At 54.1% G+C, this 25,302-nt stretch overlaps 1 protein-coding gene across 5 annotated transcripts in view; it reads right to left on the bottom strand.

Moving 5' to 3' along the window:
* Window positions 1-25,302, bottom strand: part of DNMT3A (DNA methyltransferase 3 alpha) — a 99,228-nt gene that overhangs the window by 36,390 nt on the left and 37,536 nt on the right. For all 5 annotated transcript variants that reach the window (XM_025454477.3, XM_025454476.3, XM_049095410.1 and 2 more), the window contains 4 exons: window positions 22,213-22,317; window positions 7,406-7,676; window positions 1,229-1,272; window positions 627-773 (listed from right to left, as the gene is read on the bottom strand). In XM_025454477.3, coding sequence (XP_025310262.1) covers window positions 627-773; window positions 1,229-1,272; window positions 7,406-7,676; window positions 22,213-22,317 — 567 coding nt within the window. The remainder of the gene's footprint in view (window positions 1-626; window positions 774-1,228; window positions 1,273-7,405; window positions 7,677-22,212; window positions 22,318-25,302) is intronic.

Genomic DNA, 25,302 nt, shown 5'->3' on the forward strand with positions numbered 1-25,302 from the left:
CTTGTGATGTTTCCTCTGCCTAGAACATTCTATACCCCACCTGGCTCCTCATCAGATAGCTTCCATAGGGCTCATGGGTGGCGGGGGGCGGGGGGGGGGTTGGGGTGGTGGTGGAAGCTAGGTAGTAGAGAGATTTAGTAACAAGAGGCACCAAGGCAGTAGAGACTAAATGACCAAGGAGCAACCAGATCAGAGCCAGCTCTTGTTCTTTAGGTCTCAACTTAAATGCCACCTCCGCCAAGAAGCCTCCCCTGACCACCCCACCTAAAGTAGGCCTCTGTTATCCTCTGTTTCAGCCCAGGCTTTATTTTTCTATCTCTACTTGACTTGTTCTGTCTCCCTCCACTATCAGAATGTCAACAACACGAGGCCAGGAACTATATACGCACAGAGCCTAGTATGCTACCTGGTATGTGGTAAGTGATCAATAAACATTTCTGGAACAAAAAAAAGAAACTGGTCACTACTTAGGAGTTACACAGTTCCCTGTGAGTGCAAAAGGTTAACCTGAAGGGGACACTGAGGCTCAGCAGGACCTGACAACAGCTCCCAAGGGTGGCTGAAGCTAAGTTCTGGTTCTCCAAATCTGTGGGGCAGGCTGGGGCCCAGGCCAGAAGGCACCTCACCTCCCTTTTCCAGCGTGCCAGCCACTCGTCCCGCTTGCGCTTGCTGATGTAGTAGGGGTCCCCCGCCTGGAAGGTGAGCCGCGGCATGGGCCGCTGGCGGAGGCTGGACTCCCAGCCCAAGCCACCCCGCAGCCGGCCCCGGGAGCCCTAGGACAGAGACGACAGAGAGACAGACTGGCATTAAGATGGGCGCTGACCGTCCCACCGCAAGGTTTGTTCCTCCTGCGGGGAAACTGAGGAGGCACTCACCTCAAACACAACACAGGAGCTTTGACTCCTGGCCAGAGAGGTCAACCCTGCAAGTGCTGGGCAAGCCCCTGTTTGGGCTGGAGAAGTGAGCCACAGGGGGAGAGGGGGCACATGGACGTGACCCGGGGGAGGGGGGGTGCCTGGTCTCAGAGCGGGACCAGCTGGCTGCCTTGTTGGGAGGACTTCTAACCTCCACACCCATCTCCTTTCCTCCTTACAAGGGGACGTGTAAAGAAGGGGGCGGGGCCGCCTCAAGATCCCCTCACACACAGTCGCCACAGGTGGTCAGAGGTGGCTTTCTTCTCCTAGAATCAGGATCCACAGAGCCCCTGGGGGTTGAGGAAAACACTTGCCTCCATTTTCATGGATTCGATGTTGGTCTCCTTCTGTTCTTTGCCTGTGGAGAGGGAAGAACAAAGGGACTATGGACAGAGTTACAGGAGTGGCTCAGAGGCCCCCTCTTGTGCCTGGGGTCCCTGCGCAGGGACAGGGGTCCTCCAACCATTCAGGTGTTCACAGGTCAAATGGGACGGCCCACCATGTGCTAGGCACCACGCTGGCCCCAAGGACTCAGAGTGTGGCCTTGAGCAGAGAAGGAACTGTGGCAGGTTTGGAGACCCAAATCCGAAGGAACAACAGAAAAGCCAGGGCCATGGTTTCCGGACCACTGACTCTGTCTCAGGCACACAAAAGGGGTCACCTAGAAACAGCTCCCTTCCTAGAGGAGGGGGCCAGACTGCAAAGCCTCCCCCTGCCCTGGAAGTGAGCTCAATGCTTCTATGGAGTGAGGCAAAGATATCCTGGGGGGGGGGGGGGGGGGGAGAGGGGGCAATGGGGTACAGAGCCACTAGAGCAAGACTGGCGAAGCAACTTGGTTTCTGAGACTCAGTTTCCTTATTTGGAAAATCATGATGCTGGAGATGATTTCTAGGGTCCTTCTGCAGTTCTCAATACTGTGGTTTCTGTTGCTGTTATTAACATCTGCCTCTGTAACCCTATTCCCCACCCCATTCTCAGGTCTCTGAACCTTCATTCTAAAAGACTTGGAGTCCAGGTGTTTCCGTGTGACCTTGGTCACTTCTCCCTGCCTGTTTTTTACTGAATCAACATAGCCAACTGTTCTAAAATCTTTAGGTTACTGGGAACATTGAGTGCCTGGAGCAGGGCTTGGCATATAGTAAGTGTTCAATAAATGTTAGTTTGGATCCCTTTCCCTGAAGTGTTTCCTTGGTCCTGTCTCTTGCAGCTCCTCAGCTGGGCCCAGATTCCAGTTCCTGGAAGGAAAGGCTCCCCTGGGGGCAGAAGCCCCAGAAGTCCTGTCTATAGGAGGGTCTCATCTCATCCTCTCCCTGTTCCTGTCTAGGCCTCATGAGGGAGGGTAGCTACACTCCTCCAGAACATCCCTGCGCTCCTCCGTGGTCCTCTCAGGTCCTCCCCCAGATGCCCTCCCCAGGTCCAGCACACCCTTGCAGGCTAGCAGGCCCTGGCTGAGGGGCTGGGTTAATTATGCCCTCCAGAGCTTCCTGCGGGGTCGGGTCGGGTCGGGTCGGGGTCGGGGGAGGACGGTGAGCTCTCCTCTCACCTGGGCCCCTGAAAGTCAAGAGTACTGAGCTTGGGCCCAAAGCAGGAAGGTCACTGAGGCTGGCTCCTGGGAGTTGGGGTGGGGGAGCCCAAAACGGAAAAAACAGCCCCTACTTCATCTCCTGGCTCTGAAGCGGAAACCAGACACAGCACCGAAGGCCTCCGAAGGCCCCGGAGAGGAAGTTTCTTTCCCTCTCCGTCGCTAGAGGAGACCTGGGGCTCCGTGCCTGTGCCCCCGGGGGAGGGGCACCCCGGTGACGGCGCCCCGCTCCTGTGCCCCCGGGGGCGGGGGCGGGGGCGGGGCGCGGGGCCAGGCTCCAGGGCGGGGCCGCGTGCACTGGGGCGCACGGGGCGGGGGCGGGGCCGGGGCCGGGCCGGGGCGCCCCCGAGGGGCGCGGGGCGCGGGGAGGAAGCGCCGGTGCGCTTCTGGCCATCGCGGGCGCGGCGGGAACCCGGTGCTCGCTCACGCGGCACACGACAGGCTTTTAAGGTATGTCTCACCCGGGCCTTCTGGCGCTTCCTCCGGGCTTCCGCTCCCCGGACTTTCTCTCGGGCTCCCTGGGGCCGGGTCCCCCCTCCCGCCGCGCCGCCGGGGTACCCCTCCTCTCAGACCTGCCCGTTGTCGCGGCGAGGCTTCGGACTGCCAGTAGGGGGCGCCCGCCCTCGGCCCGGGGTCCCTGGGACCTCTCCCGCGTTTCCCATGGGGGCCCCTCCGTGGCATCTCATTATGGGGAATCCTCCATTCATTCGAATGAAGGAAAATCAGGGTTGACGGGAACCGTAGAGACGATGGAGCGCCTGTCCGGCCCCTAGATTTTGCCAGTGGGGAAACTGAGGCTGAGGACTGGGTATGGAGGGACTTACAGAGCTGAAGCCAGATTTCAGGGCTCCTGAATGCCAAGCCCGCTCACTTTACCCTCCACCACCTCCATGTTCTCCCCTTCCCCGTTCCCTGGCCCCCGTGCTCCCCCAAACAGAATTACTTTTCCTTGTGCAGTTTCCAACTGGCTGCTTTCTGGAATTCTTTCCCTGACAGATTCTGCACATGCCCACTGAGTGATATCACACACACACACACACACACACACACACACACACACACTTTCCAGCCTGGCCCAGCAAAACAACAAACTGGGCTGCCTCAGAATACAGCACTTGTTCTGAGTCAAGGGGGGTCAGCTGCTCTCTCAACACTCCCTCTGCAGTCCATCTGCTCCTGGCCCAGACCCAGGGTCACAGGCGGGCCAGGTGGCAGTGTGCCTCCCAGGGTGGCCCTGGCAGGCTCCGACCTGACCCTAGAGTATCTCAGGTCCAGGGGGCAGGAGAGGCCAGGGTGCTTCCAACACTTACCTGTTGGTCTACACCTACACTCACCCCCGGGGCCACCCCAAATTTCCTTTAAAAAGAATCCAAATCTCCATGACAAGGCTAAGGCCAGGCTTCCCTCAGAGGGCAGTCACTAGCCCAAAACCGGGTGATCAATCTGAGCAAAGAAAGGCTTTGTGCTGACCCTAACCTGGTCCTTTACTAGTTGTATAATCTTGGGTAAGTGACTTGACCTTTCTGAACCCTCAGTCTCCCCATCTGAAAAATAAGGACAATAAGAGTCTTCCTCACGTGATCACAAAGATTAAACAAGAGAATATGTAACTAAAAAGCAGGGCTTCTTAAACTTTAATATGTATCAAAATCGTGAGATCTCTTTAAAATAGATTTTGATTCCACGGGTCTCGGGTGGGGCCTGAGATTCTGCATTTCTAACTTCCGAGGTGATACCAGGTAACACTGCTGGTTGGTGGGGCCACTTTGAGTAGTGAGGATACAGGACACTCAACACATAGGCAATATCCAGTAAAAGAAAGCCATATTACCATTGTTTCTATTATAATCATGGCGGCATTAATGCAGGAGTGCAGGAGCGGTCCCAAGGCCACCACCTGCCTATCCAGGTGGCTCTTGTCCTGATTACTCATCATCTCCCCTGCTCCTCCTTGTTTCTCCTGGCTGGACTATCAGGATCTGGGGCACCTATGTGCACAAAAATGCTGCCATAAAGTCCTCTGTTTTTCCTGTATCAGAACTAATGGAAGGGGTTCAGGGAAGATGGATGGGGCTCCCTGAGAGGAGACCTGGAATGAGGGGAACAGAAGGGAGACCACAGCCAACTTGCTCCCTCTCTGCGGCCTCAGTCTCCTCCCTCCTTGGAACTAAGCAGCTGCAGACGCATTCTGTGTGGCTGACTGTGGGCCAGGCGGCCAAGCCTCCAGTGGACCACGACCCACGGCCCTGGGCAGCACCTCACCGGTGTCAGCATCCAGGCAATGCATGGTGGCCTTCGGGGGTCCCCGCAGCTCTGAGGCCCACCAGCATGTCCACTTGCTGATAGCTGCGGCCACACAGGAGCACTCCGAGGCTATCGGTAGGCCAGGGAGGCCGGGAGTGCTTGCCGGCCATACTCAGCACTAAGATTCTGTGGAAGGTCCACCTGGTATGTGAAAATCCCAAACCCAGGAGTCACCTTGACACCATCTCTCCCCTTTCCCCTGGTGTTCTTGGCCCTTGTCCGCTTCTCTCCACCTCTGCTGCCACCTCATGACAGCTGCCCTCGGCCCCTCAACGGCTGTCGCAGCCCCCTAACTCAGTTTCCCGGCCCCTCTGTTCCATTCCAGGAGCCAGAGCACAAAGTGATTTTTTTCAAAACACAAAGCAGATCATGTCACTCCCCACCCCATCCCCAGCCTCCCGGGGAAGGTGTCCTCACAGGCCTGTCCAGCCCTGTCTGCTCTGCTCTCACACCCTTTTCCCTTGCTCTCTCCACTGCAGACTTGCTGGTTTCTCTCAGGTCTCTGGGTGCCCTGCTCCCTCCTTCCCCGGAGCTTCTGTAATCTGTCTTCACTCCCTCCTACCCCCCCAAAGTGGTGGCCCCCCAGTCATCCTCCAGCTTTCGGGGAACAGACCGGGCTGGCTGGGCTCTCCCTGTCACAGTTCCTCAGAGAACTGTGTTTATTTTCTCTTAGAGAACCTATCTCCCTGTATAATCACATGCTTCTCAGTGTGACTTTCTCGTCAACGGCTGTCTCTCCAGCCGACTGTGAGGTCCTTGAAGGCAAGAACCAGCATTTTGTGTATGAGGGCTTCCCCAGCTCCTGGCACAGATCCTGACACACACACACCAAATGGATGTCTGAGAGACACCTACTCACTGACTTGAAGTAGGAACTCGAGAACAAATAGAAACGGAGACAGGGAAATCCCAAAGTGAAAGCAAACCTTCAAGGGTTAAGGGCGGCCTTAGAGCAATGGCTCCATCCCACCAGATGGGAAGGACTGCAGCTCAGTGCCAGCCAGTGGTGGGGTCCCAGGAATCCGGGGATCAGCCGTGGGCATGCCCAGCTGGGAGAAGCAGCACATTTGCGGGAGGTGGGGGTGGTGGGGACTGATGGGCTCCCAGGTTCCGCTCTGGAACACCCAGTCTTCTTAATGGGAGGGATGGTGCCTTTGCTTCCTTTCCTCCTGGATTTCCCTCCAGCCCAGTGTCAGGACAAACTCTCAAGACACTCAGGTGAGGCCAGGAGCCCTGGGCAGTTCCAGGCTGGCCTGTCCTGAGCCCCACTGCAGAATATTTTTAGTATATGTGCCGCCGAAGCGAGCACCCCACTGCAGAATAAAAGGGGACAGTGGAAGGGCATAAAAACTTTGAAGCCAGAGACCAAGACGGAATGCATCCTGGATCTACCCCTTATGGGCTTGGGGGCCCTGGGCAAGTCACTGCATCTCGCTAAGTGGCAGGGGTTTTTTTTCTGCCTTAAAATGGGGATAATACCTCTTGAAGAAGACTGAGTACTAAAACGACGAACACAGAGTACCTCAGAAAGCACTTTGCGCATAGTGGGAATATCATAAAAATATTAGTTGAATAATTAATGAGTGAAAGATATAAATATATATATATCTTTATATTTGGAAATTTCTTCTCTGGAAATGCTCTCAATCCTGCAGGAATATTGGGTTTGGAGCCATACAAAATAAGTTATGCCAATTAATCAATTTACTCATTCCATCATACACACTTGGAAGGAAGACTTTTTGAATTAAAACGCACATATGCAAAACAACCTGGCAGGGCCCCGGGAGGATCAAATGTGATAATATATGAGAAAGCGCTCTGTAAACTGTGAAGCCCTGTACAAATGCTAGTTGTCCTCATTACTAACATGTTTACAGCTCAGTTGGCCCTGAAATCACTGGCTTAACCTGAAAGAGAAAAGTAGGCAATTTTCCAGGACTCCAGGGCAAGGCCAAAAAGTCTGGGGAGGAAGGGGCCTGGGCTGGGCAGCTCACTGGCCACCCCCATCCACTCCGCCCCCAACCCACTCAGTCACATCCACATTTGAGTTGAACCCATGGTGGGTTCAAGACATCTGTGCCTGGGAAGGCTCCTGGACTTTTAACACCTCGGCGGGCATCCTGGAACACTCAGGCGAAGGGTTACAGACACAACAATCCCTGAGAGCTGTGGGTCTTATAAAAGAGGAAGCAGGCCAGGTGAGGGCTGAGGGAAACTGAGGCACACAACCAGCCTACAGAGAGGTTGGGTGGGGGGAAGAGCCATCACCCCAGTCCTGCAACTGTTGGCATTCTATAAACCCACTGTTGCCAGATCTAGCTTTTTTTTTTTTTCCTCATGAGAAGCCAAAACTCCAGATTTTTATGTGAAATTTCTTGATTTTTAAATACTGGCAACTAATTTTTTAAAATGTCTAAAACACTACATGGGCCAAATAAAACATGTGTGCAGGCTGCATCCAGCCAGCAGCCTCCAGGGTACAGCCTTGGCAAGTAGACCTTCGGCTCCCATGCCTCCTGGGACCTGTTGGCCCCAAGTCTCTAACCCTTGGGGGGGATCCTGGGGAGCCCAGAAGAGGCTTCCCCTAGCGCCCAGGACTCACTCTCTTCTGTGGGGGCTCCTCGGCCATCCTTGGGGGTGCAGCAGCCATTCTCCACGGCTCTGGAAGCTTCAGGTGGGGTCTCAGCCGCTCCCTCTCCCTCTGCTGGGGCCCCGCCCTTCTGCCCTCCAGCAGGGCTCCCCTCCTCTGGCTGGGGCTCACTCCGCTTCTCCAAGTCCCCGTTGGGTAACAGCTCTGAGGGGCCTGAGTCCTGGGCCATGGACGGGGACTTGGAGGTCACTGCAGAATCCTTTGGCGTGTCACTGCTTTCCACCTGGAAAGATGAAGAAACAGAAGGGGAGGATTAGACCTGTGGTCTTGCGCCACTTTTGGATCACTAACCCTTCTGAAATTCTGGTGAAAGTCATGCACCCTTTGTCCAGAAAACCATGTTCACACAGGCATCCACGTAAACAAATATACTAACAATTTTGCTCTCTGTTTCAAGGGATTCATGGGCCCGACTCCCTGCAGTCAAGGGGTTTGTGGCCTCCCGTGTAAGAAGCAGAAGAATCCAGCCATGTCTACCAGCCTGGTTTCACTGCCCAAGCGACACCCCACCAAAGCCGCCACCCCTACTCCCTGAGGTGACATAGGACTCCCAAGCCTACTCTGCAGCCCCTGTTAAAAACAAACATTCTGCTATTCATGAGTGAAAAAAAAAATACATATATCTGTGTAAGTAAAAACAAACATTCTGGAGCACCTGGCTGGCTCAGTCAGTAGAGCATGCGACTCTTGATCTCAGGGTTGGAGTTCAAGTCTCCCACTGGGCCTAAAGCTTACTTAAAAAAAATCAGTCAGGGGGTCCCTGGGTGCCTCGGCAGTTTAGTGCCTGCCTTTGGCTCAGGGCGTGATCCTGGAGACCCGGGATCAAGTCCCACATTGGGTTCCCTGCGGGGTGCCTGCTTCCCCCTCTGCCTGTGTCTCTGCCTCTTTCTCTCTGTGTCTCCCATGAATAAATAAATGAAATCTTATAAAAATAAAATAAAAAATCAATCAATCAAATAAAATATCAAAGATTTTTTTAAAAAACAAACATTTCGGGCAGCCCAGGTGGCTCAGCAGTTTAGCACCTCCTTCAGCCCAGGGCCTGATCCTGTAGACCCAGGATCGAGTCCCACGTCGGGCTCCCTGCATGGAGCCTGCTTCTCCCTCTGCCTGTGTCTCTCCCTCCGTCTCTCTCTCTCATGAATAAATAAATAAAATCTTAAAAAAAAAAAAAAGACAAACATTCCTCACGCTATCCCTCCTTCAGATCAGGACCCCTCCTCAGAAGATTCTAGTGCCACCCATCAGTTCTGGTAACCTTGGGCTGCTCTGGCTTCTGCCAAATCCCTCTGGCTTTCCTTTTGGCTTCCCCCAAGGCCCAGACCCAGATAGTGACTAGCTGCCAACTGGAGCACAAGGCTCAGTGGGGGCCTCCCAAATATGCTGGGGCCCCAAAGCCCAGCACAAGTCTTTCCCTCAGCTCTGGACCCCACGTGCTCTCCGGGCACCCCAACCCCTGGAGAGCCACAGCCCTCACGAGCAGTTTGCAACCTCTGCAGTAAGCCAGCCGGGCCGGTGGTCTCATGCTCCCCTTCCAAAAGGAAACGTATCCCTTCATCCCCAAGAGTCTAAGAACTGAACTTGCTACTACAGTTCCAGGTAATAAGAATCACATCAAGGGTAATCATAGGGATCCCTGGGTGGCACAGCGGTTTAGCGCCTGCCTTTGGCCCAGGGCGCGATCCTGGAGACCCGGGATCGAGTCCCACGTCGGGCTCCCAGTGCATGGAGCCTGCTTCTCCCCTGCCTGTGTCTCTGCCTCTCTCTCTCTCTCTCTCTCTCTCTCTGTGTGATTATCATAAAAAAAAAAAAAAAGGGTAATCATAACTGTGCTTTGTAAAGGTCACTCCCTCTCACCGTTACCCATGTCGACCCACTCACCCTCCCTGAGGAGGCTCTCAGAGAATTCTAGGACTTGCTCGAGGCAGCACACTTTGAAGGACAGAGTGAGGGCATGAAAGCCTGGTGAGTACTTTGTCCTTGGCCCTGCAGGGGCAAGCAGGCTAGGGCACCTCAGAGGGAATGGAGGTGTCCTCTTGGGGCAGAAGAGGCAAGCATCCCCTGTGCTCAGTGCCCTGCCATGCCCATGGGCACAGGGCTGCCCTCAGCAGTCCTGCCCGGCTCCATCCCCCGAATGCCTGTGGGAAGGGCAAACACGCTGCTAGCCTGCCACCCCTAAGTCTTTTTTTCCTCCTGTTTATAAAAGTCAGACACATACAAACATTCAAACCACATAAAAATGAGTCGTGGTAAAAGGTTAAGGCTCCTTTTTCAATCCCCTACCTCCAAAATCACAGGTAAACCCTTAACAGTTTGGTGAGTATCCTTTCTAGACTTTGTTTCTATGCATCTACGATGGTGTGTGAGTTACATGTTTACACACATGGATTCACACACACAGCCAGATCCAGAATTTTTTTTCCCTAATAGGGTATCTTACTACTCAGTGTTCTATAACTTGCTTTTTCACTTACCAAGCATAGTGGGCATCTCTCCATACCCGTGCATATGGATCTGTCTCCTATTTCACAGCTGCTCAACATTCTATTGAATGGATGCTCCATAATTTATTCAAACAGTTCCCTAATTGTGGGCCTTTGGGCCGATTTGCTTTTTGCTGCAGTGAACCCCCTGCACTTACAGTTCTATGTGCCTGTGTATGTCTAAATCAGAGTCCCAAAAGTGGGCTGGCTGGTAGAGGCCTGCTTTAAGTGTGAGTAGATTGGCCAAATTCCCTCCAAAGACTTGTACCACTCAAGTGCACTCTGACAGCCTGAGAGTGCTGGGCTCCCTCCACACACAGCCCAGTAATCTCCAAGGCTGCTTCTGCTCTAAGGTCTATATCCTCAACTCTGAACCCAGCTGCTATCTGTCCAAGAACCCCCCCAGGGTGGCAAATAGGAACAAGGGCCTTGGGGACAAAAAAAAAAAAAAAAAGAAAAGAAAAGAAAAGAAAAACTAGAGTCTTCCCTGGCCAAGGCTCTAGGCACACAGGGTAGCCTGAAGGCAAGCAGAGGGACTTGCCAAGCTGTTTTCCTGGCTGAGTGGGGTAGCTTGGGGCAGGCCTGCTTCCAGGAAGGGAAGCTCCCATGGAAAGCTGCAAATGTGTGCAGTCCTTGGCAGGTGGGGGTGGGGGTGGGGCTAGAGCAAGAGAAAGAGGAGGCGTCTGGCAGAAACAAGAAGTCCTCTGCTAGCCCAGCCTTGGTCACAGAGGGCTGAAGCCAGCAGAGCCAGGAGGCCAAACACAGGCATGCAAGTGAGCAAGCAGGCCCTGTCTTTCTCCTTAGCCTCCATCCCTGAGTATTGGACCCGACACACTGTCTAGGACTCAGATGGCCTTTCCTACTTCCCTGCTCAAGCCAACAGGGTTCCTTGGCCTAGAATGCCCCTCCCTGGTATAAATCCTCTCGCCTCTAGACAGCCCAGGCAGAGTGGGGCATGCCCAGGCCCCCATAGACACCCCAATGTCTGGCTGTACCGGGCATCACAGAGCTCTAAATGTGGCACTGCCAGGGAGGTGGGGTGGCGGTCCCCCTGGCCAACTCAGGCTGGGAAATTCAGGTCACAGCCAAGCTCTTATCATGCCCATGTCCTTTTGCCTTCTGGCCACATGCTGCCCCACAGACACCTCAAGTTGGGGCAGGCTCCCAGCCCCACAAAGCTACTCAAGACAACTCTGCTGTCACTAACTTCCTGCCCGGGGACCACATGGCCTCCTCTCACCCTGGGACTCACTTCCTGTTGATTGCCAGCTCCATAGCAGAGAGAGCCAGGAGTACCTGCCCTGACACCCATGCTGATCAAGCATCCCTTCCAGGCCCACCCTGGAGGACCCTAGGTTGCAACAGTGTAAGGCCCACACCCCTTCCAGAGGTGGGTAAATGAGGAGAAGGAAGTGCTCTCTACAGATCTCCCTCCAGGGTTAGCTCAGCATGCTGAAATCCCCGCCTTGCCCCCCTAGTCCTCACCTCCTCTCTTCCCAACCAGGCCACCCTCTCTGGTTCTAGATAAGCCTGTGTAGGCCAAAGCTCTGGGATCAGGGGAACTGCTGACTCCCACTCAGGCCAGCCCTTGATCCAACTTAACCCCCAAGAGCCCTCCCACCCTGGGGCACCTGGCTGGCTCAGTATGGGAAAGCATGCAACTCTTGAGCTCCGGGTTGAAAGTTCAAGCCCCGCATTGGGTATAGAGATTACTTAAAAATAAAATCTCTTTTTTAAAAAAGGCATACCCCCACCTCTGCCCTGCCCCAGCCAGTAGTGGACCCTCACTGGCTCCCTCTCTGGGGCCCAGGCAGCTGAGCAGTTGAATCCACCTATAAGAAACCACTGAGAGGAAGGAAGGAGGTTCACAGGCAGATGGCCTGAAGTGGCTGTCCGAATCTCTGAGAGAGGCTGGGGGCACCTGAAAGGGGCACCTTTGATGAGAAGAACAGCCTAATCCACACCTGGAAGCCCCTCGGAGAGCCAGGCCTGCACCCTTCTGCCCCTACCTCCATGCCCTCCTCTCAGCCACCTTTTGTCCCCCATCACCCTTGGCTTGTCCATTCCTGGAGGCAGGGACTTTGCTTTATCAGGCTGGACTCAGCAGGTGCAGGGCACAGGGTGGGCACTCAGTACCCATAACTGATTCCTGAATGCCAAGCCTAGGTTAAGACTCAGAACATCCTGCTCATGTGCATAGACAGAGTTTCAAACTAGCTGCATGTTACATGTAACTGCTTAAAATTCTGTTTTCATTTGCTTTTATTTGACAGTTGCCTTGAAAGGAGACAGGGCATACCCTGAGATACTCATTTTTCCTCGTGGGGGAAGGGGGAGGGGAAGCAGCAGAAGCCCCTGGTTCTTTCAGAAGCCACCACCAGCAGCTGAAGGTGACAATTTCAACTTCCTCTGCTTCTCACCTGTGGAGCTGAGGGGAGGGAGCAGAGAGGTAGATGAATGGGAATGGCAGGCTGTGCATGCCCCTCTCTCCCCGGGAGGTGGGGCTAAGGAGTCGGGGCAACAGATTTGGGGGCAACAGATTTGGGTAAAGCCATGGCTTATTCCAAGCTGAGGAAGGCAGTGGCTCTCCACTTGGTAATGTGTCTGAGACACCTCTGGAGGTCACGCTGGGGTGGGGAGGCCTGCTGGCTTCCAGTGGGTAGGGGTCAGGGATGCTGCCGAAAAGTGTGCAAGAACAGGGCGGAAGCCACAACAAAGAATTATTTGGCCCAAAATGTCAATAATGCTGCTGTTGAAACTCCCCCCACCGCCCCCTGCGCTGAGGGTTGGGGCACTGACCAGAGACTGCCTTTCTCTAAGAACCTTTAAAAAATAAAAAAAAAAAAAACTTTAAAAAATATTGTGGTAAAATATACATAATATTTACCATTTTAACCATTTCCACATGTACAATTGAGTAGCATCATGCACGTCCGCGTTGTATGACCAGTACCACCATCCATCTTCAGAACTTTTTAGTCACCTGAGACTGAAATTCTGTCCCCACGAAATATTAACTCCCCATTCCCCCGGCCCCCCCAGTCACCACTGTTCTACTTTCTGTCTTCTCAGGAACATTTTCAAGTCTTCCTGGCTGTCTCTCTCTCTCACACACACACACTCACACACACACACAGAGACACAGGAACACAAACACACACTCACCCCTGGGAGGCATTTGTGCTAGGCCTTGCCCCCAGGCCGCAGGCCTCCCCAGTCCCCTCAGCCCCTCCCCAGTGCAGGAGTGGGGATAAAGTCCACCCCAGTGGTCACGGAACCCCCAGCCCACTGCAGGCACGGCTTGTTTACAGAGCTCTTCACACCCTATCTCATTATAGCACTCCTCTGCTGCACCTCATTATTCATTGTGTGTCTCCCTCCCAGACGCATGAGATTTACTTTACTTATTTTTTTTATTTGTCTCCCTTCCAACCATTCCACCTACAGCTCCCCAGCACAAAGCGCAGCACGCAGCATAAATACACGTATACAATTAATAAACGTAATTATCACAATTGTCTTGACGTGGGGTATTACCCTCACTCTTCTGGAGGAAAAAGGCTCCAAGGCTTGCCTCCAGTCACACCACCTTCTAAGTGGTAAAGCTTCCAGAATGACCCAGGTACAAGAGAGGCATTGGAAAGCCGCTCCCCCTTTGGGTTGAGTCTCTGGAAAAACCCAACCTCAAATCCCCAGGGTTCCCAGGAGGAAAAGGAGGCTTTGATGTGCCTAAGCAGGGCCAGGGAAAGGCCGCTGGCTGTTTCCCTGGCAGCAGCCACGGCGGCCGGCGAGGAAGTAACCCTCCTCAGTGAACCTGTCCGGGCCCCAGCCCCTGTCCTCCCCCTGCTCTGCTGGAAGTCTGGAGCAGACCCCAGAACTCCCACCCCTCCCTCTCCAGGTGAGGCCTGGCCTTCCAAGGCCGGGCAGAGGGCTGAGGCTCCAAATAAGGAAGTGACTTTTGAGAGGCCGTTTATTAGAATAATAATATTTACACACAAAAAATTAATACCTGGCAAATAAGAGACGAGGGAAAAGGACATAGAGGAGACAAGGCCCAGACACCATGGACAGAAAAGTCCACTCGCCGGGGGCGGCCGGGGCATGGGGAGCAGCTGCGCGCAGGCTCACCTGGGCCCAGGTGTGGAGGGGGCAGGCCCAGGGCCCGGCCTCTCCGACCGGAAGCCCCTGGAGGTCCGAGCCGGCGTGCGGCGTGAGGGGCGTGCGGGGCTGGCTCCGGGCACCTGGCTCGCTCTGCCCCGCCCCACCGGTGGCCAGGGGCTGCGGCTGGAGGGGGCCTTCTGGGGAAGGAGGCCGGGGAAGGAGGCCCAGCGGCCGGCAGATGTGAGGCGGCCCCTCCCCTCCCATGTTACCGCCATTGTGCTTTTAAGGCCCTTGGCAGCACTGAGCTCCGTGCCAGCCGGGAACCCTGGCATCCGGCCAGCCTTGGCCTCTTGATTAAAGACACACAGTCACAGGCACAGACACACAAGGGGTGCGCCCCCTCCCGGAGACACAGCCCGGGAGATGTGCAGGGATGCGGCAAAGTGACATCAACAAAAACACGTAAACAGTCCCCCTCTCCTCACAACTGCAGGCCCATCAGCCCCCTGACCGAGCCCTGGATTTTTCCCAGGTTGACTCTAGCTTCAGGAAACAGCAGGCCAGCCTGTCCCACAAGCACTGGCACTGGGCCCATGCTCCCCCCTCCCCTCTGCTCCAGGCCTTCCTGCAGCCCCTTCTGCTGGCAGCCCTGGATCTGACTGGCCGGAAGTAGCCTTGAGGCAGGGAGAACAGGAGAGGTCCACCCGGTGCCAACTCCCGAGAGAGGTCCTCAAAGCCTTCCTGCTCGGCTTTCCTAGGGTGAATGGAGTCAGGCTCCAAAAACTTTGGAACTAGGACTCTGACTCCTCCGATTTCCTTTTCCCTGGTGGAGCAGCTAAAAGAGCCACCAGGGGGACTAAGGGACAGTAGGACCAGAAGCCAAGGAAGGCCAACTTTGGAAAGCCTGGGCATGCCCTCCGGGCCTCACCATTTAGGCTGATAAGCTGCCTTCCCTTCCTCCTCCCAGAGATCTCTCTACTATGTGTGCCTGTGTCAGAGACAGACGGACGGACAGACACTAATTCTAGGAGACAACTTCAGGGCCCAGCAGAGCCTTAGAGGTAACACAGTCAGTGCCCCTGCTGGCCATGGCAAGTGGATGCAAGAGCGAACATGCCTGGTGGTGGCCAAGCCACTTGGGGTTCCGCTTCCGGCAGGGACACCTGTCCACCTGGAAGAGGGCCTGGCTGTGCTCTTTGAAGTCAACCTCAAAGGATTTCAGGATGAGCTGGAGGCTCCCTCTAAAAAGCCATTATGTATAGAAGATCCATATATTTAAGTAAATCTCTTTTGAAGTCATTTCTATTTTCAACCTCTACAGTCCATGGCTGGGGTTTGGTAAGAAGGAAACCCACCATGGGAAACGGGGCCTTCTTTTCTATGCTTCACGTACCTTTCTAAAGCTTCAAATGGGTATCTCTTCCCCTCACTGCCGCCACCGCACCCCCATGGGGGTACACTCCCCCTGCCCCACCCCACAATGTGATTTCATAGCTTTAATCACATCCCCTCTAGCCTTTGTCTCTCCAGACCAGGGAGCCATAATCTCTCTTGTCTGTCCTCGCTTGGCACCACTGCCTTCCCCTTGATCAAGCTAGCTGCCCTGCTCTGGAGCTTTTCCAGTTGGGTTCTATCTTTCTCAAGGTGGCAGGACCGAAGGGCACCCAATTCTCTAGGCAAGGATGATGAAAGAAAAGCAGCTTTAGCAGCTCTGTCCAGATGCAGTGCCGGCGAGTCTCCGCCTCACAGGAGGGGCGCAGGTGCAGCTCAGGCTCTACAGAAGCCCACGGAGGCCAGACCCGGGGGAGCACGTGACTTTCTCTGGAGGTGGCCCTGGACTGTGTGAGTCCAGGAAAGGGAACAGGGAGGGATGAAAAACAACAAGGATTTTTGGAAAAACAACATGGAGATTCTGGGATTTCACTGAGATGCTTCCCCTCTAAGACCAGTTATCTACAGTGGCCTCCACAAGGGCCCCTGCCAAATCTGCTCTCTTCCAGAAGTCTCCGTCTCTGACAGTAACACTGACGTCAGCCCTGGGGCCTGTAACATCTTCTTTTTCCCCTGGCTCTCCCTGGTCCGCAGGGGCCGGCGGTAAGGGCCCAGCCAATTCTGTCCCCGGCTGCCTCCCCCTAGCAGGCTCTGGGGGTGTTTTCTGGCACCATCTCACCCCACCTGACCCCACCCTCCTATCTCCCTGCATCCTCTCGTGCTCAACCCACCATGCTCACAGATGCCAGGGCCAGCTTCCCAAAACATGACCCCAATCGCTTCACGCCCCCCGACCCCCTCAAAAATCTTCCAGATACACACGTTTTTGAGAGGATAAACACCTCAGGCCGCCAGCAAACACCCTCTCCAACCAAGGTCCAATGTGTTCGTACACGAAGCCCTTAGGCACTCAGCCACACCAGTAAGCGCACGGTTCTCCTTTGGCGCACATTCCTCCCTCCACACCTTTGTTCAGGAAGGTTCTGGGTAGGAAAGTCTCCCACTTTTCCCTGGATTTCTAAACATTAACTCCCTTCCCTCCCAGACCCAACCCGAACCCCTTCCCGCCACCCCCCCAACCCCCGCCAATGTATCTCTGGCACTTGAAGACCAGACCTCTAGCCAGGCTCTCAGGACCAGATGCCACTGGTGAGTGCTGCTTTGACCAATCAGGTGCAGGAATGGGCAGATGAATCCGCAGGGCATAGTTACCAGAGAGGTCTCTAACCTCCTAAGATGTGTGACAGATCTGTTCTCCTCACACCTTCAAAAACATGAGCAGAGGGGCGCCTTGCAGGGAGAGGAGCCTCTGAGGGGGCTGGTGGCTAGGACTGGGAGATATTCTTTCTGAAAGTTTTGTGCATAAAAACCAGGGGGCACCTAGTCACTGAATCAAGGTTCCAGGGATTGCTGAAGGAACCATTCCGACCTGGACACAAAGAGGGGATTTGAGCTCTGTCTTAACCAGGAGACAAGACAAAAGTTGCTATTAGGTTGGCAAATGAGCCAATACTGCAAACTCCCAACAGCTGAGTCAAACTGTCCCCAGCTGGCTTAAGCTGCAGTTGAATGGCTCCCTAACTTCCCAGTTTATACCCCAAGTCTTCTGCTCCGAAGAGGGGGGCGGCTTTGTCCTCTTGAACTCATTTGGGCACTGTGACAGAGGCTTAGCCTCCAATGTGGAGTGAGTAATGCTGGCTTTGGACTGGCCTGGCTGAGCTCAGCCCCTTCTCCCAGCCCCAGCCCCCCTTCCCCCTCCCCCTCCGGGTTATTCTTAGCAAGAGGTGACCTCAGAATGCTCCCACTGAGCAAAAATAACCCTGGAGGAAGTTGGTGGGTATAAATCTTCAATGAATAAATACATATAGCTAGTAAACAGGGTATGGAGCCCCAAAGGGCTGGTCACCCTCCAGGGTCCAGTGGGCAAGGGCAGCAACCGTCCCTCCTGATGCCCCAGCTGTAACCAGCATGAAAGACAAAGGTGGTCGCAGGGCTTGCCGGGCCTGGTGACGCCCTCACTTGTTACGTCCTCAGAAGCTGCTGGACAGGAAGACGCCTCTTTCTCCCACCCCGACGCTCACACCCACAAACAGGCTCACACTCTCCGGCCAGCAGAAATCAGCCCTGCATGCTGCCGTCCCTCCTCCCCATCGTGGGCACGGGCCAGCCCACAGGCCTTGAGCCCAGGTGCCAGCTCCCTTCCTAGGCCCCGCCCCACCCCGCACTGGCTTCCTGTTCCTGTTGCCTGCTCCACTCAAGCATCCTGGCTCTGAGGCCAGGGCTGCAGCCCAGCGCCACTGCCTGGTTTTAATGGGCCCAACTCTCACACCTCGGACCACGGCCGCCTTCCCCACTTCCCCACAGGCTCCCCGGTACTGAGGTCAATCACCCTCCTCATGGTATATATGAGTTCTGTTTCTCTGTATGCTTGCTTTTTGGACCAGGCCTATACTTCTTTCCAACAGCCCTGCATTCACATGTTAACTTAAAGGGGATTTTGGACACCCAGGCTTCCAGGGCACGTGACTGGAGGGGTGAGGAGGAATGAGCCCTGTGGGCTTTGCAAGCAGGACATGTGGTGTCCAAGCCCCAGTCATCCTCTCTGAACCTTGGTCTCTTCATCTGAATGTGGGCATGGTGATGACAGAGGCCCCACCTACCTCACACAGGGAGGTCATCCTTGCTGAAAGCCTCCTTAGGCAATAAAGTGCTACACAACTCTGAGCCTTTATTCATGGTCTCTGGCTTCAGTGAGGTAGGTAGACAGTGCAATGCAGGGTGGCACGAAACATCAAATCTAGTGGAAGGGACAAGCTTCCTCTGTGTGCTTTTCTAACTATCTGGGGTGAAAGGCCAGGTTTTTGTTTTAGTTTTCTTAGTTCTCAATCCATCAAGAAATGATACTTTGGTAAAATACAAAATTACGCATGTGGATGTGGTGACAGTATCAGATTGACATAAAAGTTTCAAATTACTTATTCTCAGGTCCTTTTATAGGACATGTAACAGTTCAAAAGTCCAGTGCCCTCCAAGCATATGGTAAATGGGCTTATTACCTCTTTTTACTTTTTTAAAAGATTTATTTATTTATTTATTTATTTATTTATTTATTTATTTATTTATTTATTTGACAGAGAAAGAGCACAAGCAGGGGGAGCTGCAGGCAGAGGGAGAGGGAGAAGCAGGCTCCCCGCTGAGCAGGGAGGCCGACACAGGGCTTGATCCCAGGACCCCAAAATCACGACCTGAGCTGAAGGCAGATGCTTAACTGACTGAGCTTCCCAGGCGCCCCCATCTACTCTTTTATTCCCTAGTGTTCGTTTTGATTAATTTTACAAACAGCTCAGAAGGGAGGGTCACAATGGCTGTGGTGGGCTTCACTTGCAGGGCAAGCTCAGAAGGTCTGTGACAGTGGGCAGGGAGACAGAAATGTCCCGGGTTTCTCTGCCCCGGGGGGGGGCAGCGAGAAGTTGGGGTTTTTATGACAAAAGCAGTGGACTCTGAGCACCAGAGCAGGGGCAGGAGAGATCATGTGGTGAGGACCCATTCAGATCTCAGTCCCATAAGAAATGGGGTCTCTGAAAATTCTTGGACAGAATCGTCCCGTGGACAGTATTTAGTGTAACACTCGTGGCCCTCCTCTCTCTAGCACACCAGGTTGAAAGGTAAGTCTTATTTACCAGTGTGGTCCCTTCAGCGGGTATCAAGTGTCTGTGGCCGAGGAGTTATAAAGTATATTGGGAGCAGCTGGGGTCTGGTCTGGGTGGGGGTGCAGCCAGGAGGCTGATGCCAGAACACGAATGAGTAGAAGATACCCAGGGACAGACAGGCCTTGGGGACAAAACGAAGAGAGAGAGACAATGATTTCTTAGCATCGGGGCCAGGGGATGGTTAAGGACACTAGAGGCTGTACCTTATGGCTCCCAGGCCAGCACAGGAAATGCACAAATAAAGACCCCAGCCCGAAGCCAGCTCTTACTCTCAGCCTCCCAGCACTCCCCCCTCCATGCCACCTGTCGGGATCTGAGCCAAGCTCCCTCCTCTTTCCAGGCTTAGCTGGATGACACACACTCAGCTGCTTTAAAGCTCCCTGGTCAATCTGTTCCCAGGGCCACAGCTATACCAGGTCCCCAAGAAGCCCTCCGGCTATGTTCCTCTGCTGGGGACAGGAGGCCAGGACAAGCACCTGCTCCACAAGCCAGCCAGACAGCCTAGGAGCCAGGGGACCAGGAGCCAACCTCTAGCGACAGCACCATTGTCCCTCACATGGGCTCCCCTGGGGGCCCAGAGGCCTGCTGCCTGGGAAAGCCCATGAGCTCTCTTCTCTGGGGTCAGTCTTTCTGTTCCCCCAGTGGGCTAGGGGGCCCGTTCACAACAGCCACCTCAGCCCTCTTCCTCCCCCATCAGCATTGCCTTCCCCATGCTCTCTCTCCTGTCCTGGGGCCTCTCTTGAGAGTCCAGGGGGCTGCAGGTGTCAGCTAGGGCATGGGCTGGACCACGGCAGACTATGACCTGCACAGGATGTGCAGCACCTCCCGCCAGGGTTCCTCAGAGGCCAAGGCTAGGCTCCTACCTGAAAGGTCTGGTAGACATTGGCCCCACTGGCCCTTGCAAGGGGCAGGTGTATTATACGGCCCACCCTGCACATTTGGATCCCCTTTGCTATTTGCAAAGTATCCCCGGAGGTTGGACAGGACAGATATTACTGGTAGCCGTATTTTCCCAATGAAGCAGCAGAAGTTCAGAGCAGTTCAGTAATTTGCTCAAGGTCACACAGCTGGGAAGCAGCAAATCCAGTGCTGTTTCTTCTATCAAACCGAGGTTGCTATGGCCTCCTAAAATGAAAAGGTTTGGCCGGGCAAGGGCAGGATGGACCTTTGAGAAGCACTGGTTCTCTGGTGCTTGCACACGTTTAATTCCCATGGGCAGCTAGGAGGAATGCAACCTTATAATCTGTCTTTCAGAGGAGGAAGCCAATGTTCAGGCAGTGACTTCTGCAAGGTCACATGGGTGGTGAGTGGTGGAGCCAGCACTGAAACCCAGGTCTGTTATATTCTGAAGACAGTGTTCTTCCTTCTACACTAGCCCCTATTCCGGGCCAGGGAAGGGGAGGGCATATGACCCTCTGACCCTTCCCCCACTCGGCCTTGCCCCTGCTCCCTCTCATCTGTCCATCTCTGGACACATTTCCACACACCTGTCCCTGACTGCCTTGCACTTTCTGTCCCGGGGGCCTACTCCACCTCTCGGTGATGTGCCCTCCCTCTGGGTCCTAGTGACTCACAGGGATGAGCCAAAGGGTTGCTGGGTCTCTATTTGCTCTAGGTGGTGGCTGTGGTCCCCGGTGCACCTGGATGAGGGGCGGAGCTCTAGCCCACAGATCATGACCACACATGTAGATGGGGAATTACCGGTGGGCTCTGACTCAGCCTGGCTCCCCTTCCCCCTCCCACTCCAGCCTGCACTGGGGCCCTCCACCTTCTCCCACAAGTTGGGGAGGAGGGGGGCACCCTGGGAACCTGGGAGTACAGCCTGGAGTCTGCTGCAAGCTGGAAACTCCTTTGAAGTCCCCTGTTTTATCTTTCAACTTCGTGTGAATTTTTCATTACAGGCCATAAAATATCCATGTTTGCTTTAATATTAAAATGCTTAAAATTACTTACCAATTAAATGACTTAACTTCTGCTTGCCCCCCGCCCCTCCCAACCTTCCAGTAGAACTGGCACTGGTACCCGCAGGTGCAGCCCTCTGGCTGAGAGCCCTCCTACCTCCAGCTGGCACAGCCCTCCCTCCCTCTGCTGTCCCTTTCACTAAGGCCACCATTCACCGTGACTCTCTAGTCCAAAGGAGAAAACCCTGCCCCAATGGGAACATCTCCTTGACAGGCCAGTTACAAATCTGACCTCCTGCTCCCCACTGCCTACTGGCTTGGGCTTTCCCATTCTCAGCTGGAAGGGGCTGAAAGAGAGGAACCAGCTGTCTTCGGGGCTGGCAAGGAACTATCACTCTGCCTCTGAGTCTAAGGCATAGGTAGGCAGGCTTGTTGAGCCCATGGGGTGTACCCTCCAGAGCACTGTTCATCCTGGGCAACCCTGGGGCTCCTCCCAGACTCAGGGCTTATGGCCTCCAGAGGCCTGGGCTTGGGGCCGGCCCCGTAGCACACACTTAAACAGTGTCTCCTTCTCATTCTTTATTCTGAAGGCACCCGCTAGCCTGCTTCTCTCCTCACTTTGATCAGACTCCAAGACACAGGTTCGCCCCTTCCAGGTCCTCAGGTGGGGCTGAGGCCCAGGGTGGGTGTGTGGATGGCAAGGGGAGGGCCCTGGGTGGGCCAGCCAGGGAATGGCAAGTCCCGCTGTCCAAGCCACAGGGCTGGGCTGGTGGAAACCATCAGGCTGTCTTACTGACTCTTCTGGAAGCAGATCTCAGCTCTGCCACAACTCACAGTGCAAGTCCTCTGGTCTCTAGGGGCTTCCAATTCAATGCAGAAAACAGGAAAGTTGTGAGGGTGGTGGTAGGATTCAAAGCCTGGGGAATGTCAGTGAGCTCTGCAGCTGGAGGGGTGCATCGCATTGCCCAGTCTTAATGTCCCCAGGCGCCTGCGGGACACATATCACTGCGTGTAGAGCATGCATGTGTGCACGTGTGTGCATTTGCGTGCTGGAGGGATGCCATGACACTCACCGGGGGGTGCTTGCGCTTCCGCCCAGGCCGCCCCACCTTCCGTGCAGTTGTGCTGGGCTCCTGCCGCTCCTCCTTGCCACGGGCCTCCTCCTGCTCCTCTCCCTCCTGTGGGTACAGACACAGCCTATGAAGCCAGGGCGGGATCCGAGAGTACTCCTCCCCTGTCCCCCCATCCCATGACAGCCACATTTCCAGAGCCATGTCAGGCTGTTCCCCTACCACCCCAGCAGGGGCGACTTTCATCTGTGTCTTGCCTGGTGAAGCTTCAGTCAATAAATAAAACCTTGGGGGACTTCAGGGTAGATGCTGCAAACTTGGCACCGTGCAGCTGTGTCTCCTGGTGGACACATTTTCTCAGCCACAGAATCACAACACATGCTCTGACATAAAGCGTGTCTCTGGATAGGGTTTTATTTATGTGAAACAAATCTTACACAGGTACAAAAATTAAATTAGTTATATATTTAATGGGTCACTTTTATTGAAAAGAGTAAGATCCCCTGAAAAGAATTATTAAATTTAGCAACTGGAAACACATGCAACACTTGGAATGAGGACGGTGGCAAACGATAGAGGACTGTCGCGGCCCCTGAGAATACACCTGCCAGAAGCATTTGCCCCGCATGTCTGTCACCCCACAGGAGCATCTCACAGACATTGTCTGGGGTTTATCTTGATGCCCTCCCTGAATTCACTGAGCCCTGGACCCGAAGTCTCGCGTCGTGACCCACCTCATCCAGCACCTATGAGGGCCGGGCCCTGCAACATTGTCTCCTGGAGCACAGTCAGAAACCTAGAAAGTCCTCCTGCCTCACTGCTCCAGCAGCCCGGCCACAAACCACCCACGGGTCGCTTCTGACTCAGCCGGCTCCAGCATGACTAATCACAAACAGAAACAATGTTGGGTAAGGAGAAAGGGACCCTGACCCAGCAGAGGGACTACAGGCAGCTCTTTGAGCACTGCATGATGTCAGGAGCCAAAGATGGCTTCAAAGTCCTCCCTGGGGAGGATGCCAACCCCGAGCAGCAACTGGTGCCCCAGAAGAGTAAAAGGGAAGGTGTGCGGGTTCCCTGTGGATTTAATCAAGATGTCCCTCAACATCCCACTCAACTTTCATTTTCTGTGATTTCAAAATCGCTTGTGGTTTGCCCGTCTGTGGGCGGGAGGGGAGGGTCCAGGATGGAGAGACAGAGAGTCTATACCAGGACCAGAGACCCTTGACAGGCTCTTTTCAGGAAAACATGGCAGAGAAGCTGTGAGGGCAGAAAGGCTACAGGGGGAACCGCCAGATGGTGGAGGGGCTGGGGCACATACCCCATGGTAGGCCAGGCCTCTGGTTCTGGGCTGTTCCTTGAGACCCCTGCAGACACCCCTGTATAAGAAATGATCATTTGGATTGCAGGGAGAGGACATATTTCCAAAGGACCTTAATCTTGGTGAGTTGTTTTTTTGTTTTTTTTTTAAGATTTTATTTATTTATTCATGAGAGACACACAGAGAGAAAGGCAGAGACACAGGCAGAGAGAGAAGCAGGCTCCCTGCAGGGAGCCTGACATGGGATTCGATCCCGGGTCTCCAGGATCACATCCTGGGGCAAAGGCAGGTGCACAACCACTGAGCCACCCAGGCGTCCCTTGGTGAGGGTTTCAACTGATATACACAATTGAATCAACTGGATCCAGTTCAACTGGATCAACTGGATCTAGTGAATTTCAGGCCGAGATGGTGCTGGTTCCACTGCTGCTAAATGAGCACGATCCTGATCATTCTGACTAGGTAACAGCATTCACAAAACAGAGTCCACAGGGCACCTGGGTGGCTCAGTTGGTTAAGCATCTGCCTTTGGCTCAGGTCATGATCATGGAATCCTAGGATCGAGCCCCACGTCTGGTTCCCCGCTCAGCAGGGAATCTGATTCTCCCTCTGCCTTTCCTCCTCCCCTGCTCATACTCATGCTCTCTCTCATTCACTCTGTGTCTCTCAAATAGATAAATAAAATCTTCTAAAAAAACAAAAACAACAGTCCATGTGAGGTTATGTGAGGTCATGCGAAGGCACAGGACTTAGAGCAGACCAAAATGGGTTTGAGCCTGGCTTGTTCATTAGCTACTCACAGTATCGCTCTCTCTGAGCCTCACTCTCCTCATCCATAAAAGGGGAGTATGAAGGTGCCCACTCTGCCTGCTTCTCAGGTTTTGAAGAGTAATGAACAAATGTTTTGTCCTCTTTTCTTTTTTTTAAGATTTTATTTATTTATTCATGAGAGACACAGAGAGAGAAAGAGAGGCAGAGACACAGGCAGAGGGAGAAGCAGGCTCCATGCAAGGAGCCCAACGTGGGACTCGATCCTGGATCCTAGGATCACGCCCTGAGCCAAAGGCAGACGCCCAACTGCTGAGCCACTCAGGTGTCCCATGTTTTGTCCTCTTGTCTGTTTTGCACACTGCTGAGTTCCCAGAGCCTCAAACGGGTCCTGCACTTAGTGAGTGCTCCACATGCCCCCCACAGGAGGGAACTTCCATTTCCCCTGGCAGCAGGAGGCCGGCTCAGCCCGCTGTGTTTGCCTGGAAAGCACCAGGCCAGACCTGGCTGAGCTGCTGACCAAGCTGCTGACCGTTCCTCATGGCGGGGCCCATGGGACTGAAATGCACAAGGCAATGGGCAAGAGAGGGGGGCACCAACGTGCATCAGGATCAGTCTGGGTGGCCACAGGGTCTGGGAAGACTCCTGCTGCCCAGAAATTCCAGGCTTGAACTATTTCTTTAGCAGACTGCATTTCTGGCAGAGGGATTCATCTGATTTTCTTTTATTCTGAACTGACCTGAGACCCTGCACAGCAACAAGGAGACACAGTTACCCTACTGCAATGACCTAAAAACAAAGGTACTGGGGATTCCCAAATGGCTCAGCAGTTTAGCACCTGCCTTCGGCCCAGGGCGTGATCCTGGAGTCCTGGGATCAAGTCCTACATCAGGCTCCCTGTATGGAGCCTGCTTCTCCCTTTGCCCACCCACCCCCCTCCATGAATAAATAAAATCTTAAAAAAAAAAAAAAAAAAAAGGAAAAACCCAAAGGCACTTGACATTTCA

This window comes from Canis lupus, chromosome 17, assembly GCF_003254725.2.
Source record: "Canis lupus dingo isolate Sandy chromosome 17, ASM325472v2, whole genome shotgun sequence".
NCBI classification, from domain to species: Eukaryota; Metazoa; Chordata; class Mammalia; order Carnivora; family Canidae; genus Canis; species Canis lupus.